Raw genomic sequence first — 19,739 nt, forward strand, 5'->3', positions numbered from 1 at the left:
TCGTTAACGCTTTAACTTTTCATGAAATTTTGTAAATACATATAGGGTCAAAGTTAATAAATTCTAAGGTATGCTATCGATATAATTTTAATAAATAGCAAATTCAGTACCAATATGACAGCAGTATGAAAGTGTAAATGAATGCAAAACGAAATGCAAAAAATGAGTAAAAAAAGTGTGACTCTGATGGGACTCGAACCCACAATCTTCGGATTCGAAGTCCGACGCCATATCCAATTGGGCCACAGAGCCGTATTGTAAGGTTGTGGTTTATAGCGTGTTACAATGGTATGCATGGTACAATGTTACATGTTATCAACTTTCGGTCAACGCATGAATTTCTGATTATTTCTGTAATGCATAAAAGTGCGTTAAACGGCATAATATGCATAAAAATGGGCCGAATTACACTGATGAATACCAAGAATTTCATTAGGCCACAGAGCCGTTGAAAGGAGATCAAAATAATCCATCTGGGCCTGGCTGATCAACTCTCACCATTTTATTGACACTGCTAACTTTCTCTCGTCTGATTGATGTGATTGGTCGCAATCTTTTGCATTTCGGATCAGGTCAAGGCAAATCTGAATGGATATGCAAATTTTGTACAAAAGTACAACTTGTCGGATATTTTTCGTATTAAATATTCAGGGACACAATACTTTGCATAATAATATCCAAACCTAGCACAGAAAAATTGTGATTTAAAAATTGTGATTTAAGTTTAAAATAAAGGGTCATCTAACATATACTTATCGTTCAACTTATATATTCCTATCGAAAAAATATTTTTTTAAGAACGGTATACAATTTACTTATTCCAGATTTCATCGTGAATATCACAATCATGCAGAACCATACTAAATACTATGTACTTCAACAATGTTTTTATTCGTTCTTTTGTGCATTCTCAGATTTTGTATCTTAGACAGAGCTTATTAAAATGAGCAGGAATGAATGATTTGTCACGTAAATTACATGATGTAATGATCATCGCTATTGTGTTTAAATGCATGGGTTGAAACATGCCATTGGTTTTAAAGTGTCCAACCTTTGAACCTGATCTTCGCGGAGGATTTTTAGTCATTAAATAATGCATGTGTAAAATATTATAACAGCAAATTTCCTGATGTAATTACAGATGCTATAAAAATTAAAATTAATAAGTGGGAAAAAAACAAAGTTACTAAAGTTAGTATAAGATATTGCTATGTTTGCACTTCAACTATTACGACCCATTGTGTTACCGTCTGTGGTAAAGCAGACGTCAACCGTAAGTACCGATTCCAAACAAAATATATGTATCTCAGAATTTCATAAAAATATTTTAACATTGAGCCACAACCAGGGCTTATGTAATTGTCATGTCCGTCTGTCTGTCTGTTTTTCGATCGAACTCTCGAATAGGTTCACCGATTGACCTGAAATTTTCATATGCATATTGGACAAAGTTAGGAAACGAGTTCGGAGATGGACGACATCGGGCCAAAGGGTGAGGACGGAGGGGGGCGAGGTCATCGGAGTGGGTGTGGTATTATACACCTCAATTTCAAAATTATAGTGGAAAGCTGAAAAATTTTCGTCTGAAAGGACCCGAGGGGGTTTGCTGAATTTTTGCATAGCGATTGCTTGTGGCTCTTAATGGAAGAGTATGCAAAAATTAGTGCAAAATAGTAGGTCATAATCTTATATAGAAAACCTACTCCAAGCAACTTTGGGGGGCCTTTTAAGATGGCATTAATGCCATCTTGGTAGTTAATGACAACACATTTGGGTAGAAAAGACCCCCACCGGCCAACCACTTGACCGATCATGCCCATCTTCGAACTCATCCTTACTTTTGACCCGAAGTTCAAGTGTACTAAATTTCAAGTCGATAGAATGTGTTTAAAGAGAGTTATCGTGCGTACAGACAGACGGACGGACAGACAGACATCCTGACAAATCTATAAGGCCATCTTAAAAGGCCTAAAACTGAGCTGACAAACATACATTTACAAATCAATCCTGGTTCGGGCTAAGCAAAGCTGTAACAGGTTTTACCTTATCGAATGCAATCATTTTGTATTTTGCAGATTATATTCCTTCATGGCTTGGGCGATACGGGGTTCGTGCTATTCTTATCAAGGGAACAATTAAATGGGTCCATATTAACCCATTTAATTAGGTTGACAGTTGACATTATACAAATTATTCGTTTATTATGTCACAGGCAGAGCTGGGCAGATATTTTACCCATGGTCAGGCCTTCCCACACTAAAATCATTTGTCCGAATGCGTAAGAAATTTGCAAAGTTCAAAAAGTAATTCATTCATATTGTACTCGCATACGTATGTGCAGACCAGTTCAGGCTGTAACGTTGAATCAAGGGGTAGTAATGCCAGCATGGTTTGACCTTCGACCATTGGACCAACCAAAGGATGAGTTTGGAATCAAATGTGCAGCTGAAGCTATCCAAGAAGTAATCGCTGTCGAGATTGCGAGTGGAATTCCGGCGGACAAAATAGTGCTCGGAGGCTTCAGTCAAGGAGGTTCGTTGCCTGAAGATAGAAGATATATAATAACCTATCAGTACAGCTTTGCTTAGCCCGAACCAGGATTAGTAAACCCATGTTTCTCAGTATATATAACTTCATATTATTTCATGAGAAAGCAGTAAGGATCTCTGGTCCAAATTTCAGCTTTCTACGTTAATTTCTAAAAATCGGTATGGGTCACCCCATAGGGTCGCTCTAGATAAAAATTATACCAATTTCATGTCATATTCTTCCATTAGGACCCATAAGCAACCTCTCCACCAAATTTCAGCTCGATATGACAATTTTGAAAAATCAGTATGGGTCACCCCCTAGGGTCCCTCAAAATGAAAATTTTTCCATCTTGAACTCATTTTCATCTATTAGGAGCCATTAGCAACCTCTGTGCCAAATTTCAGCTTTCTACGACAATTTTGAAATTTTGGTGCGTAATACCCCACCCACTCCGATGACCCCCACCGGTCCAAAACTTTTCTGATCGAACCCATCTTCGAACTCGGTCGTTGCATTGCCCAGATACATGTCTGTACAAAATTTGGTCCAAATCCGTCAACTCGTTCGAGAGTTATCGAAAGACAGACGGACGGACATGACGATTACATAAGCCCTGGTTCGGGCTAAAAAGGAAATATGTAATGATTTATTAATTTTCAGGCGCTGTCGCCCTGTACACCGGCTTGACGCTCCCATTCCGACTCGCAGGAATCCTCGCCTTATCGACATGGCTCCCTCTGGACAAATCCATCCCTTTGGAAAAGGCTCAAACTCCACCCATCCTGATTTGTCATGGGGACGAGGATAACATGATTGCTCTCCCACGCGCCGAAAAAACTGCACAAGTCCTGAGTACGGTCAATAAAAACGTAGAGTTCAAAGTGTATCCTGGTCTGGGTCACACGGTCGCATGTGAGGAGGAACTGCAAGATATTTCCAAATGGCTGGAGAAAGTCTCCAGCTCTAATAACCAGTCAGACTCAAATGGTCTCAAGAGCAAGTTGTGAATGACCAAACCGCAGGCCTATTTTAGCATTAGTTGTTAGTGTGAAATCAAATTCATGACCAAGTCATGTAACATGCGTTATGTAGCTTTTTCTTAATTAATAAAGGTTAAATATTTACTTTAATTGCTTTTTAATATGCACCAAATTGTGTGATTGTGATTGGACGAGAATAAAGAAGACGTGAACAAAAAAAAATGGGGCTTTAAAATATTTTTCATAGACACCAGTTTGCATCCGGCATGGTTTGCATGCTAGCGTGTGTATAAATTGGTAGATTGGTCGTCTTTAGCATGGATTAAAGGAGACCTCCCACTGGAGTGTCCCCCAACGTCCTGTCCAAATTGACCCCAGCTAGACCACCACCCCCTGAAATAATTGAGTTGATTATAGATAGTTTTGTTTTTTATGATATTCCTCGTTGCCAATATTCCTACCCTTCTTGTCACCACCAGCGGCACTGCCAGGTGCGTCTTTCTTGTCCTTGTCCCCTCCAATTAGTCCCCCTGCCACCGGAAGTCCTGGAGCAGCGAATCCAGCACATATCTTTTTCAAGAAAAAACAATGTTCAATTAACGACTCGCTCGAAGATCCTGGATTTAAAAACATCTGATCCTTCTTACCAATGTGGCAATGATAAAAATAGCCAGAACCAGATTGAAGCTCTTCATGATGATTAAATATAATATTTACTATACGAGAGACTATGGACAAGAATGCGAAAATGTAGCGTATTATACAACAAACAAGTTGAGAATGAAATGGCTGCCAAAAATATTTTCGTTTCAGAATTTTTCGAGGATGTGGAATTAAGGAAGTTTGACTGCATTAATTGATTTTCCCAATAAAATGATACGTGTGGAATAAAGAAAAAACAATTCGGAACCGATCAAACGTACGTACGTACATTGATAATTCGGCGTTATGATGGCTATCCATGTTAAGTAACCTCTAAGCCTCTCGCTAATGCGACAGAATATGCAAATGAAATGACATGCTAGTATAATTTGAGAGTATGTGATTTGTCATTCCACGGACGTGAGAATAAAACAATTGTGCCCTCGGATATATTGCGTCATATTTCAAATTGGCATTGTTATCGATTAGGAATTTCTTCAAGGTTTATGGCTTTTTGTATGTACGCTTTATGCTAAAGTTTTGGCCAGTTATGAGAGGCATTAATATTTAGCGATAAATTGCACTACCCTCAGATGAGCTATACATAATTCTATACTTTAAACCATGAATATAGAGAACATAAATTTTACTACGTGTACTGGAAATTGTGAAGCTATTTACAGTTTTGGAATTATCAAAAGTACATGAGAAAATTTCTGAATGTATTTATTCTGCATTTTCAAAAGTGCAATTTATTATGGAATTTACAGATCTATCCAGTAACGCTGCCAAGGCCCAGTTCGCCCACTGTACTTGCGACGGAAATGCCGGTGCCCAGAAGGCCACCCCCCTCACCGCCTCCACCGACGCCCGTTCCTGCAATCCCTTTGCTGCCCCCACCACCAGCACCAGCACCACCACCGCCACCTCCGACGCCTCCTACGGCGTCCGTCAGTCCTGGGGATGGCAGGGCGGAAGATGGCCTCGTCATAATCTGGTCAAACAATTCAGTCAAATGTAAATTTCTGGGAATTTCTGGGACGTAATGAAATAAATGATTTGTACTGATTTCTCACCACCATTATTGCTATCACGTAAACGCATGCAACGAAAAATGGTCGCGTCATTCTTGCTTGCCCAATCTGATGGATCAGCGATTTATGATGTGATATTATACGGGGAAGGTGAATGGCAAAATTGGAGATTGAGATTATATGCCCAAGTACATTTATGGACAATGCCCTAATTAACCTCCACTTCTTAAATGCCTAACAATTGTTCCGGAATGCTCGTAACACTCGTAAAAATGATGATGCACAGCGGTTTTCATTTAAATTTTATACTTTTCTGATGACGACAAACATTCCATGGACGTAATGTGATTATTACTGTGCATAATAAATGTGCAGGGCGCAATATGTACGAATGTAGTTAGATTGTCATTTCATTGATGCTTTATCTTGATGGCCAATGGACTAGTAACTAGTTTATGAGCTGAGTAAAACTTTCAACAAGTTTCATAATGCAAAATCATGGATTGCACATACATATGTACGAGAATAGACATTTTATTGACATTCTAATCAGCATAAGTACGTAAGTTATGTAATTAGTTAAAATCGTTAAAAATTGAAAACAACAATTTCCATTGAGGAATATAAATCTCTTGAGAACATAAGTACATTTTGTCCACATCGTCATATCTGCAGCTTCTTAGAATCAGATGGCATCCCCCACGAGACCGTCTCCCACCACGCCCTTGGTCGACACACCAGTACCAGCAACGCCACCTTCCTTCTTATCGCCCCCAGCAATGCTTCCAACCTTCACCCCTGTTCCTGCAACTCCACCATCTTTTTCGCCACCACCACCAGCAATGCTCCCGACTTTTACCCCTGTCCCAGCCACGCCTTTCCCGTTCCCCCCAGTCACCTTCCCGACCTTGACTCCAGTCCCCGCAACGCCTTTATTCGTACCATCGCCACCATCATCTCCACCACCAGCCACGTTTGCTACGTTCACCCCAGTCCCAGCCACGCCTTCCTTCCCATCACCATTAAGAACGCCCGGATGTGGTAGAGCGGAGGATGGATGGATCCTCATAAAAATCTGCCATTCAAATTATCAGTGCCATTAACCTTTTAAGCATTTACATTTTATAGTCGAAAATGGGGAATGAACTTTGACCATGAATGTCATGGAGAAAAATTTTACACCAAGTTTCCTAAACCATGGTGTTCATGTCATATTTTTTACACATCGAAAGACCAAAACCATGTTAGTCATGGTCGCAAAAATTTGCATTGCAGGACCAATACCATCAAAGTCATGGCGATTGTTTTTGCAAGAAAATACTTTGACCATGACATACATGGAAGTCGAAAATAATAATTTCCACAGCTTTTTAGCCCGAGTCAGGGCTTATGGAACCGTCATGTCCGTCCGTCCGTCCGTCCGTAAACAGGATAACTCTCTTTAAACACAAGCTACCGACTTGAAATTTTTACCATGTGCATATTGGACAAAGTTAGGAATCGAGTTTGAAGATGGGCGAAATCGGTTAACTGGTTACCCGGTGGGGGTCATCTGAGTGGGTGGGGTCTTATGCACCAAAATTTCAAAATTGTCGTAGAAAGCTGAAATTTGGCACAGAGGTTGCTAATGGCTCCTAATAGATAAAACCTACAGTGCAGACTCCATATAGCCCGAGTCAGGGACATAGTCCCTGACTCAATAAGTCAGAGCCCGCTTCTAAATTTTTTTCCGAATTGACCAACATAATATCACCAACTTCCGTGTTGTGGATGGTTAAAAGTTTGTTAGATAGTTTCTATTATTTGGTCCCAAATTTTTGAGCAAGTTACAGATCATGTGTCTTGACCACCATGACCAGTGGGCTTCTTTAACATCCTGAAGCTCTAAGCTGTATGTATGTGCTATCCAGCAGTGGTTTTCAGCCTCCATATCAAATTTCAGCTCGATATAATGATTTTGAAAAATCAGTATGGGTCACCCCATAGGGTCACTCTGGTTGCACTTTACTCACTTTTAACTTCATATTCTTTAATTAGAAGCCATTAAGTACCATTGTGCCGGATTTCATCTTTTTAAAGTAATTTCTAAAAATCAGTATGGGTCACCCCATAGGGTCCCTCAAGATTAAAATTTTTCCAACCTGAAGTTATTTTTTTCTATTAGGAGCCATTAGCAACCTCTGTATCAAATTTCAGCTCTCTACAACAATTTTGAAATTTTGGTGCAAAATACCCTACCCACTTATATGACCCCCACCGGTTCAAAACTTTTCTGATCGAACCCATCTTCTAACTCGGTCGTTGCATTGCCCAGATACATGTCTGCACCAAATTTGGTCAAAATTGGTTAACTCGTTCGACAGTTCGACTGACATGACAATTACATAAGTCCTGGTTCGGGCTAAAAATCACGACTCGAGAAAAAGTCAGTCTTTGGATGTAATCCGAATATTTTAACGTTGCGATGTGATTAAAAGTCGACAATAATTACTTAATAAATTTCGTAAAAAATTGATATATGTAACTAAGGACGGATCTTTTTAATTGTTGTGTTTTCGTCCGGCACTTCGTGTAAAATTGTTCGCCATGACATACATGGTCAAAATGCTTAAAAGGTTAATATTATTCAAAAATTAATTTAAAAAAATATTACTTTCTCCCACTCACCGTTGTTGTTGCAACTAAGAAAATAAGTACCAGAGGAAAGCGACTCATAATTCAGAAGATTATTAGTATTCTACAAAAGCCGAGGAGGAGGTGACAACGGTGATGACGAGCAGACTGATAAATTGGAGTAGAGAATTTTGGACAGACGTTTGAAATTTAGACAATCGTTGACCAGCTTTATACCGCGTATTAAAGAAAAGTATGCCGTCAAACTATGCTCGCAGAATGAAAAATGAGGCTGCAACAATACCCAAATAATTTATGGGGTCGAGTCATATTATTGTTCTCGCAAATTTTCATAAAAGAGTTTAACGCCCTATTCAAATTATATCAACGTCATTCATTTTGACCCTCAAATAAATACGTAAATACGCAAGTACTGGTATTATGAAGAGTACATATCAATACCATTTATACGTATAATAACTCCAATTGTATTTGAAATTTTGTCCGTAATAATGAGACATTCCTTTAAGTATTTGACATATACATACTTATTATAATACACATGTAATAAATAAGATAAGTGCATGTTTAACACTAGTTACACTTTGTATGCAGATTTCTATTAAATAGTAACAACATATTTAAATAAACTAAGATGAAATTCAGGTTATTTTTTTTGTTTGGTGTGAATTTGATGCGCCATTTGTGAACGACGATTTTTTAAAACTTAATACTGAAGACTAATACCACATTCAAATGCTGAAAAATTTCTTGCGATCCTGACCTTCCTACATTGCATACATTTTGAGGTGGGGGTAAATAATCTTGAAGACCTTATCGAGATCCTTCAAAGTGGTAACTCCTGTAAATAAAGATATTTAATAATTGTAGTGCCAACTGAAAAAGATCTCAAATCACTCCCTCCAAAATAAATGTAGGTAAATATGATAATTAATTACCTTGTATCATCCCGCTCCCAGTCCGGAACACCATCACATTAGCTTTCGGAAATGGCAAAGCCATCGAAACTCCGGTAAACGAGTCAGGTTCATACCTGTCAGCGAATCAAATGATAAACGTACTTATTAATTAAGTAGATGGATTATTACTGTGGATGAAGTTCTAACCCTGCAGACTTATTACACCGCTTTGTAGCATTAATTTCACGACGTCACCGGTCAAAAAAATTTTTTCCTCCAAACTGGTCCAAAATAAAAGTCTAGCATGGGAATAGTATAGAAAAATTATTTTTAGCGTTCTATGACCCCTGGGTCATGAATTAAGGGGCCCTGAAGGGTCAAATAGCGTTCCCTGATAACCCCATGCAAATGGGGTATCAAATTAATCCCCTGGACCAGGGGAACCAGAAAAATATTTTTATAAATTTTTATGACCCTTGAGTCGTGAACTAGGAGCCCTTGAAGGGTTAAATATCATTCCCTCACAACTAAAGGCAAGTGGGGTATCAAATTAATCCCCTGGACAAGGGGAACCCAAAAAATATTTTTCTGGATTTTTTTGACCCTCAGGTCAAGAGTTAAGGGCCCCCGAAGGGTCAAAATAGTAACCATGGTGACCCCATGCAAGTGGGGTATCAAATTAATCCCCTGGCAAAGGGCAAGCATAAAAATATTTTCCTGAATTTTTTTGACCTATCGGGCAACAGTTAAGGGTCCCTGAAGGGTCAACATAGTAACCATGGTAACTAAGGTGAATGGGGTATCAAATTAATCCCCTGGACCAGGGGAATCAGAAAAATATTTTTTGGTTTTTGTGACGTATAGGTCAAGAGTTAAGGGCCCCTGAAGGGTCAAATAATAACTTATTGTATTTTACTAAACGGGACATTATTTTAAAGTTTTCAGTTTTGCAAGAATGTTAAGTAGAGAGGGGTAGGCATATTTTTGAAAATTTCGTACAAATTTAATGAATAATAATTCTTAACACTATGTACAAATCGGATTCACTATTTATAATATTTATTATGTATTGAATCCATTGAAGTTAAAATCTAGGTTGATTCTGGTGGGAAGGTTAATCTCCTCCTAGAAGTTGCACATTCTTCTTCAGGCAAGTCTTCTTCTTCCCCAGCCTGTGAGTATTCAATATCATTGTGTATTTGCATTCGGAATCTATCAACTACTTCGTCAACATCGTCAGGGTCCTCATCTTCGTCGTCAGACACATCATCTGCTGCTGTAATCTGTATATTATGTATAAGTTATGTATTTTTTTACTAATAGTTTACTGTCACTCGAATGGGGTTGGCTGAAGCTACACGTGTTTGGAAGTCATCAAGGAAGTCATCAAAATGTCCATCATTTTTCCAATACTCGTCCTCCAATCTATTTACAATAATAATGTAGAAATTGCGAATTATTCCCATAATAGCGAATCTTGGTTTTACGAACCGGTGCACATGTTTGATGTGTTTCTGCCATTGTTCCTTTGTGTATGTTGTCATAATTCTCTCAGCCTCAGCTTGTGCAAACTCAGCGGTCCCCTGTGTGTTTGCAGCCCTAACTGCGTGCTTGATGTCTTTCCACACGTACTCAATTGGGTTCAAGTCGCTAAAAATAGTTATTACATGAATATTCTTATTACCGTTACCTATGATTACCAGTTCTTACCAGTTATATGGGGGTAATCTGGAAAATACGTAAATACAGTGTTTAAATAAATATTACAAATTATTAGTAAATTACCCATGAATAGAAAATAACTTTACCGGACAACAGTGTTTCCATATTTCAATGCCTCCTTATCCACAATGTAATATTCATTTCCGTTTTTAAGGTCTTGAACCATTTTCCATAATTCAGGTCGTCTCATTTGCTTTACAGGTTTTAGTTTCAGCTTTTCAGGGCCCTCTAAATTATCATTCAGCCAGTCGTATAGCTCTTGTTTTCGGGATGTAGATTTTGGGGCTTCCTTGGTGCTGTGATACGGAGCTGACAAATTTAAATAAATGAAATTCAAATTAAAATGGAATTTACAAATACAAATTATTGGATGATATTACCGTTATCAATAACAATTATGCATGGACCATAATTATCTTTTATCTTTTGATTAAGATCCTTCCACCAAGCCATGTAAGCGACACCGTTAACGTTTGCGTGGTAATCCATCTGGACTTTCTTCTTTGATACTGGATATACCTTCATAGCGCCAGGTACGAATCCATCCTCTCCACCTGTGAAGATAATTATTATTTTGAAATAATTTCCTATTTAATGTGGATAGTTGAACTGCACCTGCATGCATCACAATGATACGTGGTCCTCTAGAAATTTTCGGGTTTTGGAAGGAGTATAAAGCCGCTTCATGAAATGACTTTGGTGAATTAATAACCCAGCCTTTTCCAGTTCTAGCATAACTATCGACCCACGTTTCATCTGAATAAATATAATGCATTAATAATTATATTAAATTAAATTAAAACATTTTTGATATTTAATCAGCCATACCTGTGTAGACAACACATTTTGGGTTCTCGGACTGACGATTTTTAATCATTACGGACAGATATTCATATCGCTTCTGCACGATGTCTGATCTCATGAGGATAACTGCTCGCTTATCAACAGTTTTGAATCTAAATCCTAATTGCTTAATGAGTTTTCTTAACGTCCACTTGGAACATTTGAACGCTGTAAGAGTTTCTCCTCGGGCTATCCGACCATCTTCTTCCTTGACTTCCTCCATCAGTTTTGTGTATACGTTATGCATTGTTGGTGCTTGATTATTAGCATAGAATTGATGAATGATTCGTTTAACGTGCTCAGTTCGGAAGTCGTCAAACTGATCCATCACTGGCGTTGGTCTAATACGTTTCTTACCAGGTGTTTTTATACTATTCGTTTTGTAATTCTCCATTGTCTGATAAACTGTTCTCTCTCCAATTCCTAGAATCTGGCTAGTTTTGGTGACAGAGTTTCCTGTTAGTATTTCACACTGTACCTGGTTACTGTCAAAGAATACTTTGGCGTTGACAATTAACTTTTGAGCTGTCGCCTGTAGTGAAACACCAAGTAGTTGGAATGGGAGTTTAGTATTTGGTTGTTTACAGTCGTTTTTCGCTTTCGGTGTTGCTTTCTCAATTTCAAAGGCTAATTGTTGCATAGGAAAACTCGTAGGACTGCACCTCGAAAGACTAAGGTAAGGTTTGGTTCCATCATTCCGTCTAGGAACATCAGATAAAGGAATTCGCATTTCACCTTCCCCCAATACCTGTTCTTTAGCTCTGAGAAGGGAATAGAAATATCCACACTCAGAATCCGGACAAGGAGGACCAACAATTAGGACATCTTGAATGAACTCGTTTATAAGGTTCATCTTTTCGTCGTTTATGGGGGTTGGGAGATAGCCTACCGTGTCACTGCCGGGTGGAACATTTTGGATTAGTGAAAAAGATTGAACTGCTTGATGAAATTGCCCTTGATTGTGTCCGAAGTGAAGTAAAATTATGCAGTACGTCAATGACTCGGCAGGTAAGATTCCTTCGAGATGGTCACTAGTAATCTGGCTGTCAGAAAACAACATATCTGGTGCAACTTGTTTCGATCCGAGGACAAAGTAGAAATTTTTTATTTTGCGTTGCGTAGTTTCTTTCTCTTGTATGATTGAGAAGATCTTGTTCTGGAAAGATGCGTACATTACTTGGTGGATAGTCATCCCGCCCACAAGGATTATTTCAACGAATCCGTTAAGTGAATTAGTTTTTGGAGGACGAGCGCCTTGGGCAAATACGAACATGTTCAATAAACGAAATCTGGTTATCATCATTCTTGGTTGCAAATTCGTTCAAAATCATCCTACATCCCCCTTTGTAAGGGGCCGTTGGGTAAATGTCTGTTCCCACACATGTATCTTCACCTTCTGTACTCTTGGATGCATACTCTGTATTTGAAGTGTCCATTGGTGATTCACCGCCAGGAGCTGACCCTTCTCCTAACTCTTCACGTTGTCCACAGTGCCCACGTTCATCATCTCCATCACCATCCTCCTGTATTGATCAGAACAAAAACGTACATGAGCTTGTTACTACAATAACAATTTCACGATGTCCCCCACAACATCCGCGGTCGCTGCTATTTATAAATATGTTGCAATATTTCTCACAAGTGCGTCTGCATTGGTGTCCATTTCATCCACATTTGAGCATGGCATGACGAGGGAATTCATGTCAGACTGTTTTTGCTAAAAGTGATAAACTTGTATGAAATGCGTCTGTGCTCTCAGACAATAAATCGATGAATCTGAGCTAGCATTAATAGTGCAAAAATATAATCTTACATCGATATGCGGTGGATTTACATTAGTTTCTGGATCCACCGTGTAGCAGCTCCCTAGCCAAATATTTTGCAGAATACTTATCCACTTTGACTCCTGAGCTTGGCCTTCCCAGATGGCACGAGCAGTTGTTAGTGTTCCTGCTGAAGTTTTATCGTACACCGTTTCATGTGCAAAATGCAAAGTTAAACTGGGATAAAATCCTGCTGGGTAGAAATATAAGAAGGATGTATAGGACCCTCCAATTTGACTTTCGAAATATTTTTTGGCACTCATTGCGGCCGCAAAAAGTGGGAACAGATCTTTTCGATGTAATTGCACAGTAGTTAGAAGTGCCTCGTCTGCCTCTGATGGTAGAACCCCTAGCAAATAATCGACGTCATGTTTGCGGCATGCTGCATCTGTGAATAATATCAACACAAAAATTATAAAATTAATTTTCACAAATTTGACTTGGTTAGTGTATGAGCATAAATTGGGCAACAATTACCAACAGCATTTATTGGGCCACCGAGATCATCCTGCTTCTCAATATCGGTGGCAGGCCCGCAATATCTTAATTAATACCAATAATAAAATTATGTTAATAAAGAATCATTTCATAAAGATTCCAATCGCAACTTTAAAAATAAAAAAACTCATCCAAAATAACCAATTACCTATATCCAGGGAGATTGAAAGGTAATCCGCTTGGCGCCTTTTTAACTTTAGCTTTCTCCAAGGAAAGTATAATACCACGTGGGCGTCGGAGAGATCCAGGATGGAAAAATGCATCTTGACGAAGATGAAAGCAAGATGGCAATTTACCTTCGTTGGTAGGAATAAACGTGTGCTTTCTGGCAAAGAAGGCTGAATGCAGGAGACTTGTGTAGTTGAACCTGATGCATGATATTTGGTTGCACAGAATTAGAACTGTGCATGCAGAAGGAAGAGGAGTAGTGCCTTGAATAGCTTTAGTTACTGCTTGCTTGGTGGTACAGTTCTTCGTTTCAGCCGCTATATTACAATAAGTGTCACTAATTTTTTCCTGAGTTAAGTCGGATAGTTTATTGGATGGAAATGTGTGGTTGGCGTTTGAAATTGTGATGTTATTTAGTAGATAACGGCTGGCATCCACGAAACTTTTAAAATAAAAAGTTACATAGCTTTCACTTCCCCATATCCGTATCTTTTTATTTTCATACTCTACTTCTTCAATTTTGATAGTGTCACTGAAGAACATAACAGTTTCATTAATTTCCATACACATCGTTTGATTACATATCAGAAATTCACTGCAATTGGATGGTAATGTCTCCTTGAACCAGATAACCAATCCACCCAGGTTATCCGTCTCATCACACACAACTTTAACCTGTTTATCTATTTCTATTTTATCGACATTCGCGCAACTTTTACCACAAACACAATGAACTATATATAACACATACAGTGTTCCATAAATTAAGTTATGCAACGTCATCTTCAATTTTAAAAATTAATAATTGAGCGGATACCAGTAAGTACAAACTCCAAAACTTAAATTTCAAAATGTCGACTGGAGAAGCCAGCAAGGATAAGGGGTCTCCCATCACCTCATATATTTATAATGCATCAGTTTTTAGGGGATATTCATCACCCCAACCATTAACCCAATCCTTCCCCAAACAAGATGGTGCATAAAGATATGTATATGAGAAAGGGACCAGTTTATACAAACATAAGTATGCTGCCTGAGACAGGCTATGAAGCCTGGTTACCATGGTCACTATGTTGACCCTTCAGGGACCCTTAACTCTTGACCTATAGGTCAAAAAAATTCAGGAAAATATTTTTATGCTTGCCCTTTGCCAGGGGATTAATTTGATACCCCACTTGCATGGGGTTACCATGGTTACTATTTTGACCCTTCGGGGGCCCTTAACTCTTGACCTGAGGGTCAAAAAAATCCAGAAAAATATTTTTTTGGGTTCCCCTTGTCCAGGGGATTAATTTGATACCCCACTTGCCTTTAGTTGTGAGGGAATGATATTTAACCCTTCAAGGGCTCCTAGTTCACGACTCAAGGGTCATAAAAATTTATAAAAATATTTTTCTGGTTCCCCTGGTCCAGGGGATTAATTTGATACCCCATTTGCATGGGGTTATCAGGGAACGCTATTTGACCCTTCAGGGCCCCTTAATTCATGACCCAGGGGTCATAGAACGCTAAAAATAATTTTTCTATACTATTCCCATGCTAGACTTTTATTTTGGACCAGTTTGGAGGAAAAAATTTTTTTGACCGGTGACGTCGTGAAATTAATGCTACAAAGCGGTGTAATAAGTCTGCAGGATTAGAACTTCATCCACAGTAATGAGCATGTAATTTGGGTTTCTCACGTTATTTGTGGGGTGAGCATTCGATTCTTGGAGAGGTGTCTCAACCTAATCTTGAAGCCAACACTGAAGGTGGCAGAGATGTTTTTAATCAACATTCCAAACGGTCTCACATTGAATCCCACCGACCGAACCATCGCTGTGAACTTTCTCACTGCAATCTTGCAAGCCTCCACCGATTTGGCCCCAGAAACGGTCATCCTGCCAGCCGGGAAAATCATGGCCGTGGCGATTGGATCTTTGAGACGCATGACCAAGGGTGCGAATGACTCGGGATTATAGCTCAAGTCCAGGCATCCATCAGCAATGGCTTTCAGGTCCAAATCTGCTCCCAAGTTCACCGACGCCACCACAGATCTGACAAGCAGTAATATAATAAGAGCAGAATTAAAACACCATCAGTTATCTTTTTTGCTATTCATATGATAATTATTTAATTGCAATAACTTACAAAACGGTTGGTTCCAACCCTTCCGGCGGCTCAATTGGACTCTGCTTCCACGGAGCATTCTTCAACTTGTGCGGCTCGGGAATGATGAAGTTGTACTGCGAATCAAGTTCGTACTTGGGATAAACAGTGCCCTTCCCATTTCCGAGAATGCCGTTGGCTTCAAAGTTGGCAGGACTGACTTCAAAAGCAGGCCGTTGTCGTGGCAGATTGCACGGCACGAAACTTGGTGGATCTCCTTCTCCTCCAGTTCCAATTCGTCGAGCCGCCCGAAGTGGCAATTTCCGAGCTGTCTCAGTCGCCACCAAACTTGTTTTTCTTGCCGACTTTCGTTTGCCCTTGAGGTTTCCTTCAGCCAGTCCATCCTTCTGGCAGTCGTCGAAAAACTGATTTTCTGCTTTGACAGCTTCCAAGCACTCTTTTCGTAATCGCTTCCTCTTGTCTTGACCCCTCAAAATTGGGTAGTTTCCAGAGTCAACGCGGACAAGTTTGTTGGGAGGCCACCCGTCTTCAAAGTCATCCAAGGAGCACGCATCAGGACTTTTGGGCTCATCCTTCACGGCCAGGTTTCTTTGCGTTGCCATAATGGTTAATTATGAGTATGACCTGCAAATAAATACAGGCGTGATTAATTTATCACAGAGAGAGAACTAACCGGATAAAAGGACTACTTGTATATTAAATTCGGCAGCAATCCACCAGCATATCCACCTTCTAATAGTTGCAAATTGCAGCTATTAGAAGGTGGGAGGGGAGACCAATTTTATTGCTCCCACTATCTAGCTAATCTAGCACCTCCCCCAATGTGTCTTGCACTAATAAACTAATTACTAACGGGCATTTACCTCTGGCTGTTGAATTTCACAAAATTTGTTGAGGAAGTGTAGAAATCCGTCCGTCACTCGCTGAGGCTGCTCGGCTAAAGGTGGATCAGATGGATGACGTGGCACTCGACTCGTAGCAGAGTTTGCAATGGGGAAGCGCCAAGGCGCAGAAATCAGATTTTACAGGGGCCACTTGACACTTGGACTCAAAATCAGTCGAACTCACGTTCTTGAGACTCAGTCCGTATGCGTCCGTATCCGTATGCGTCTCAAAATGCGCAACTGCTCTGGGGACCAAGAAGGAAGGGGGGCTAAAACGTCAGCAGAATCATTTTGAAGATTAATTAGCTCTGATTTCTATAGGTTTTGATAAGTACATTAAGCACTTACCTGGCTTTTTTCTCCAATTCACTAAAAAGTCGGAGAGTCAGTCAACGAGCGACAAATGAAATAGTTGTTAGCGAATAGCGAGACATGTATTGATGAGATGACCGTATACCTAACCATCCGAAAATTGTAGGGTAATTAATTACTTCGACCAATTCAGTTATAAAGCAAACCTGCCTTTAAAAACCCATGATTTAATACAAGTATTATGAAAGTATGATTTTTTTGAGCAAATTGGGAGTGAGACGATGAAGCATAGAGATGATGCTTTGGTGGAAAGAACAGATGAGATTCTCATATTCTAAGCTTAAGCTAGTTCATGTGTCGTGATTCACACCGACACAAAGTTGAACAGCAATTCATAGTTAATTTAACTGGATTAACTTAATTATGGTATTTTCTCAGTCTACTTGAACTTCTCCACTACTGACTGGCCTGGTGGAGTCAAGCGTGCATTACACTAATCTCCATCTTTAAATTATTATTTACAATATTACAATTGGGAAATCCCAACAGTTTTACATAAAAACAAAAATTCATTCATGCCTGATCACAATAATTGTGATAATCACATGTATAAAAATAATCTTCTGAGAAATTAACTAATTTTGTTTAACGTTGGTGTAATTGGTGCTGCTTCCAAAATCCAAATTTAGCGTGACTTTGTTAGTTAAAGGGCAAAATGTCAATTGCTCGGAAAAACCTCGTCTCCCTTTTCATCAGACCAAATACCTCATCCGTCAATAGTACTACTTCTCTGGTAATAATACAATATTTTACAAGTTAATTTTTCTAGCAAATTATTACGAACAGAATTAATGCGGAACGATGAGAATAATGTCATCTATGTAATATGCTGCATGTTGATGATGACTGATGCGAAGTTCTATGCTATCTGCAGCTCTCTTTTCATTATCATCGTAAACAATCTGATAGTACGACAGCGACTGCTCTAAAAGGGTCAAATCCAGGAGGGTCGACAGATAAAAAGCATCAAGAATTCAAGGATGGGCCTGATCTCTCAGATTTCATTTCCGGAACTGTTGCAAGTGGCGAAACATGGGAGGGTTATAAAGGTACCAACATGGTACATAAACAAGTATAACCGAGAACTTCTCGGCGAGAAGGTTAGTTCTTTGAAATTGTGAGATAATTTCTCGTGTTTTTTTAGGAAAGTTGAAACGTGAAAAAGGTGAATCAGAACGACTCCGACTGCCTCCTTGGCTCAAGACGGAGATTCCAATGGGAAAGAATTACGCCAAGTTGAAGGAAACTTTACGAGGTCTAAATCTCTCTACAGTTTGCGAAGAGGCACGTTGTCCAAATATTGGTGAATGTTGGGGTGGAGGGCCCGACCAGGTGGCCACTGCTACAATCATGGTAAATATACTTAAACAAACGAAAATAAAATAAAATTCACATCTAAAACTAAAACTAGATCTGTTTTAAACTTCCAGTTGATGGGAGATACTTGTACCCGTGGCTGTAGATTCTGTTCAGTCAAAACATCTCGAGCTCCACCCCCACTTGATCCGAATGAACCGGAACACACTGCCAAAGCAATAGCGGCGTGGGGTCTAGACTATGTCGTTCTAACTTCAGTGGATCGAGACGATTTACCAGACCAAGGATCACATCATATAGCCTCCACTGTGGAACATCTCAAAAAAGAAATCCCAAAACTATTGGTGGAAGTACTGTCGCCAGATTTTCGTGGAAACGTTGACCATGTCGGCAATGTGGTGCGATCTGGACTAGATGTGTTTGCCCATAATATTGAAACTGTGGAGAGACTCACACCATTTGTCAGGGATCCAAGGGCAAAATACAGGTATGTAAGTTTAAGAATGAAATGACACATTAGTCAGCGAGATTTTTGCTTATTTTGGCATGTTATGTTGTCTGTATGTATTTCTCTTTAGACAAACCCTGAGCGTTTTAGAGCATGCCAAGCAAATTGTGCCCAGTCTCGTTACAAAGTCCTCAATCATGCTAGGGCTTGGGGAATCAGATGAAGAAGTACTCCAAACAATGACAGGTATACAGCGGAAGGCTGATAATTAATCCAGTGATTATACACACTAGATTATACACCAATTCGTCAACTTTTGTTTTTGTATTTGTAGATCTCCGCACATCTGGAGTTGATTGCGTCACACTAGGGCAATACATGCAACCTACGAAGCGTCATCTAAAAGTTGTAGAATATGTGACGCCAGAAAAGTTTAAGCATTGGGAAGATGTCGGATCTCAGTTGGGATTTCTCTACACCGCCAGTGGACCACTTGTCCGTAGTTCTTACAAAGCTGGTGAATTTTTTATCAGCAATATCATTGAAGCGAGAAAAAACTCTACCAATGAGTCATCTACCTGAAGTCAAATATAGTCATGAAAGATATTACGCAATTTTACGAAATAAATATATATTTTAAATTTGTACAAAAATATGTGCACTCAAAAATCAACAAGCACATGTTGATTGTCGTATTTATATCGCTACTTCCGGTCCATGTTTTGATCCCATCATTCTTCTGAAAAACTTTTTTGTTGCAAATCATCATGTTTTCAATCAGCCATTAGACCATTTTCACGATAAATATGAGACACTCTAAATATTTAAAGTATG

The 19,739-nt window shown here is 39.2% G+C and overlaps 6 protein-coding genes and 1 non-coding gene across 9 annotated transcripts; 2 read left to right on the forward strand and 5 right to left on the reverse strand.

Annotated features, from left to right (window-relative positions):
• Positions 1-178: 178 nt before the first annotated feature.
• Positions 179-252, reverse strand: Trnar-ucg. Its single transcript has one exon. It is a non-coding gene; the product is annotated as a tRNA-Arg (tRNA).
• Positions 253-1,041: 789 nt separating this feature from the next.
• LOC110861503 (acyl-protein thioesterase 2) lies at positions 1,042-3,723 on the forward strand. The gene is made up of 5 exons (XM_022110628.2): positions 1,042-1,273; positions 2,076-2,107; positions 2,213-2,278; positions 2,342-2,532; positions 3,193-3,723. Exons 1-5 carry the CDS (start codon positions 1,211-1,213, stop codon positions 3,537-3,539), a joined length of 699 nt encoding a protein of 232 aa, XP_021966320.1. The 5' UTR covers positions 1,042-1,210; the 3' UTR covers positions 3,540-3,723.
• Positions 3,724-4,855: 1,132 nt separating this feature from the next.
• On the reverse strand, positions 4,856-5,476 carry LOC118433133 (acanthoscurrin-1-like). Its single transcript, XM_035844783.1, has 2 exons — positions 5,231-5,476; positions 4,856-5,148 (listed from the first exon to the last, which is right to left on the reverse strand). The coding sequence occupies exons 1-2, from the start codon at positions 5,279-5,281 to the stop codon at positions 4,927-4,929; spliced, it is 273 nt and encodes a 90-aa protein (XP_035700676.1). The 5' UTR covers positions 5,282-5,476; the 3' UTR covers positions 4,856-4,926.
• A 228-nt stretch (positions 5,477-5,704) lies between these two features.
• On the reverse strand, positions 5,705-7,993 carry LOC110861506 (glycine-rich cell wall structural protein 1.0). The gene is made up of 2 exons (XM_022110632.2): positions 7,856-7,993; positions 5,705-6,263 (listed from the first exon to the last, which is right to left on the reverse strand). Exons 1-2 carry the CDS (start codon positions 7,901-7,903, stop codon positions 5,874-5,876), a joined length of 438 nt encoding a protein of 145 aa, XP_021966324.1. The 5' UTR covers positions 7,904-7,993; the 3' UTR covers positions 5,705-5,873.
• A 242-nt stretch (positions 7,994-8,235) lies between these two features.
• LOC118432852 (TATA-box-binding protein-like) lies at positions 8,236-17,275 on the reverse strand. The gene is made up of 6 exons (XM_022110633.2): positions 17,117-17,275; positions 16,748-17,037; positions 15,906-16,508; positions 15,458-15,811; positions 8,761-8,855; positions 8,236-8,663 (listed from the first exon to the last, which is right to left on the reverse strand). The coding sequence occupies exons 3-6, from the start codon at positions 16,484-16,486 to the stop codon at positions 8,590-8,592; spliced, it is 1,104 nt and encodes a 367-aa protein (XP_021966325.1). The 5' UTR covers positions 16,487-16,508; positions 16,748-17,037; positions 17,117-17,275; the 3' UTR covers positions 8,236-8,589.
• LOC110861507 lies at positions 9,548-14,930 on the reverse strand. 3 transcript variants are annotated; one of them, XM_035844732.1, is made up of 9 exons: positions 13,100-14,930; positions 12,926-13,003; positions 11,272-12,809; positions 11,059-11,199; positions 10,824-10,997; positions 10,530-10,752; positions 10,432-10,449; positions 10,056-10,371; positions 9,548-10,004 (listed from the first exon to the last, which is right to left on the reverse strand). In XM_035844732.1, the coding sequence occupies exons 3-9, from the start codon at positions 12,587-12,589 to the stop codon at positions 9,813-9,815; spliced, it is 2,382 nt and encodes a 793-aa protein (XP_035700625.1). In that variant the 5' UTR covers positions 12,590-12,809; positions 12,926-13,003; positions 13,100-14,930; the 3' UTR covers positions 9,548-9,812. The 3 variants fall into 3 exon arrangements, with proteins under 3 accessions (XP_035700625.1, XP_035700624.1, XP_035700626.1); XM_035844731.1 differs by having other exon boundaries at positions 11,272-13,497; positions 13,587-13,651; positions 13,756-14,929; XM_035844733.1 differs by having other exon boundaries at positions 10,056-10,146; positions 10,213-10,371; positions 11,272-14,929.
• A 141-nt stretch (positions 17,276-17,416) lies between the features above and the next one.
• Positions 17,417-19,560, forward strand: LOC110861474 (lipoyl synthase, mitochondrial). The gene is made up of 6 exons (XM_022110590.2): positions 17,417-17,873; positions 18,015-18,189; positions 18,285-18,493; positions 18,571-18,944; positions 19,036-19,151; positions 19,240-19,560. The coding sequence occupies exons 1-6, from the start codon at positions 17,796-17,798 to the stop codon at positions 19,485-19,487; spliced, it is 1,200 nt and encodes a 399-aa protein (XP_021966282.1). The 5' UTR covers positions 17,417-17,795; the 3' UTR covers positions 19,488-19,560.
• Positions 19,561-19,739: the final 179 nt, after the last annotated feature.

The sequence above is a fragment of the Folsomia candida genome, unplaced genomic scaffold (assembly GCF_002217175.1).
Source record: "Folsomia candida strain VU population unplaced genomic scaffold, ASM221717v1 Fcan01_Sc042, whole genome shotgun sequence".
Taxonomy (NCBI): Eukaryota; Metazoa; Arthropoda; class Collembola; order Entomobryomorpha; family Isotomidae; genus Folsomia; species Folsomia candida.

Bases quoted from the DNA above. Each gene is read 5' to 3' on its own strand.
- LOC110861506 (XM_022110632.2), bottom strand. From the start codon at position 7,903: ATGAGTCGCTTTCCTCTGGTACTTATTTTCTTAGTTGCAACAACAACG. The intron at 6,264-7,855 runs GTGAGTGGGAGA...TTTGAATGGCAG, and splicing joins TCTTAGTTGCAACAACAACG to ATTTTTATGAGGATCCATCC.
- LOC110861474 (XM_022110590.2), top strand. From the start codon at position 17,796: ATGTCAATTGCTCGGAAAAACCTCGTCTCCCTTTTCATCAGACCAAAT. The intron at 17,874-18,014 runs GTAATAATACAA...TGCTATCTGCAG, and splicing joins TCAATAGTACTACTTCTCTG to CTCTCTTTTCATTATCATCG. The intron at 18,494-18,570 runs GTAAATATACTT...TTAAACTTCCAG, and splicing joins TGGCCACTGCTACAATCATG to TTGATGGGAGATACTTGTAC.
- LOC110861503 (XM_022110628.2), top strand. From the start codon at position 1,211: ATGTTTGCACTTCAACTATTACGACCCATTGTGTTACCGTCTGTGGTA. The intron at 1,274-2,075 runs GTAAGTACCGAT...TGTATTTTGCAG, and splicing joins TGGTAAAGCAGACGTCAACC to ATTATATTCCTTCATGGCTT. The intron at 2,279-2,341 runs GTAAGAAATTTG...ACGTATGTGCAG, and splicing joins AAAATCATTTGTCCGAATGC to ACCAGTTCAGGCTGTAACGT.
- LOC110861507 (XM_035844732.1), bottom strand. From the start codon at position 12,589: ATGATGATAACCAGATTTCGTTTATTGAACATGTTCGTATTTGCCCAA. The intron at 11,200-11,271 runs GTATGGCTGATT...ATATTTATTCAG, and splicing joins AAAATGTGTTGTCTACACAG to ATGAAACGTGGGTCGATAGT. The intron at 10,753-10,823 runs GTAATATCATCC...TAAATTTGTCAG, and splicing joins CATAATTGTTATTGATAACG to CTCCGTATCACAGCACCAAG.
- LOC118432852 (XM_022110633.2), bottom strand. From the start codon at position 16,486: ATGGCAACGCAAAGAAACCTGGCCGTGAAGGATGAGCCCAAAAGTCCT. The intron at 15,812-15,905 runs GTAAGTTATTGC...ACTGCTTGTCAG, and splicing joins GGGTTGGAACCAACCGTTTT to ATCTGTGGTGGCGTCGGTGA. The intron at 8,856-15,457 runs GTGAGAAACCCA...ATTCGCTGACAG, and splicing joins ATGCTCACCCCACAAATAAC to GTATGAACCTGACTCGTTTA.
- LOC118433133 (XM_035844783.1), bottom strand. From the start codon at position 5,281: ATGACGCGACCATTTTTCGTTGCATGCGTTTACGTGATAGCAATAATG. The intron at 5,149-5,230 runs GTGAGAAATCAG...TTGTTTGACCAG, and splicing joins ACGTGATAGCAATAATGGTG to ATTATGACGAGGCCATCTTC.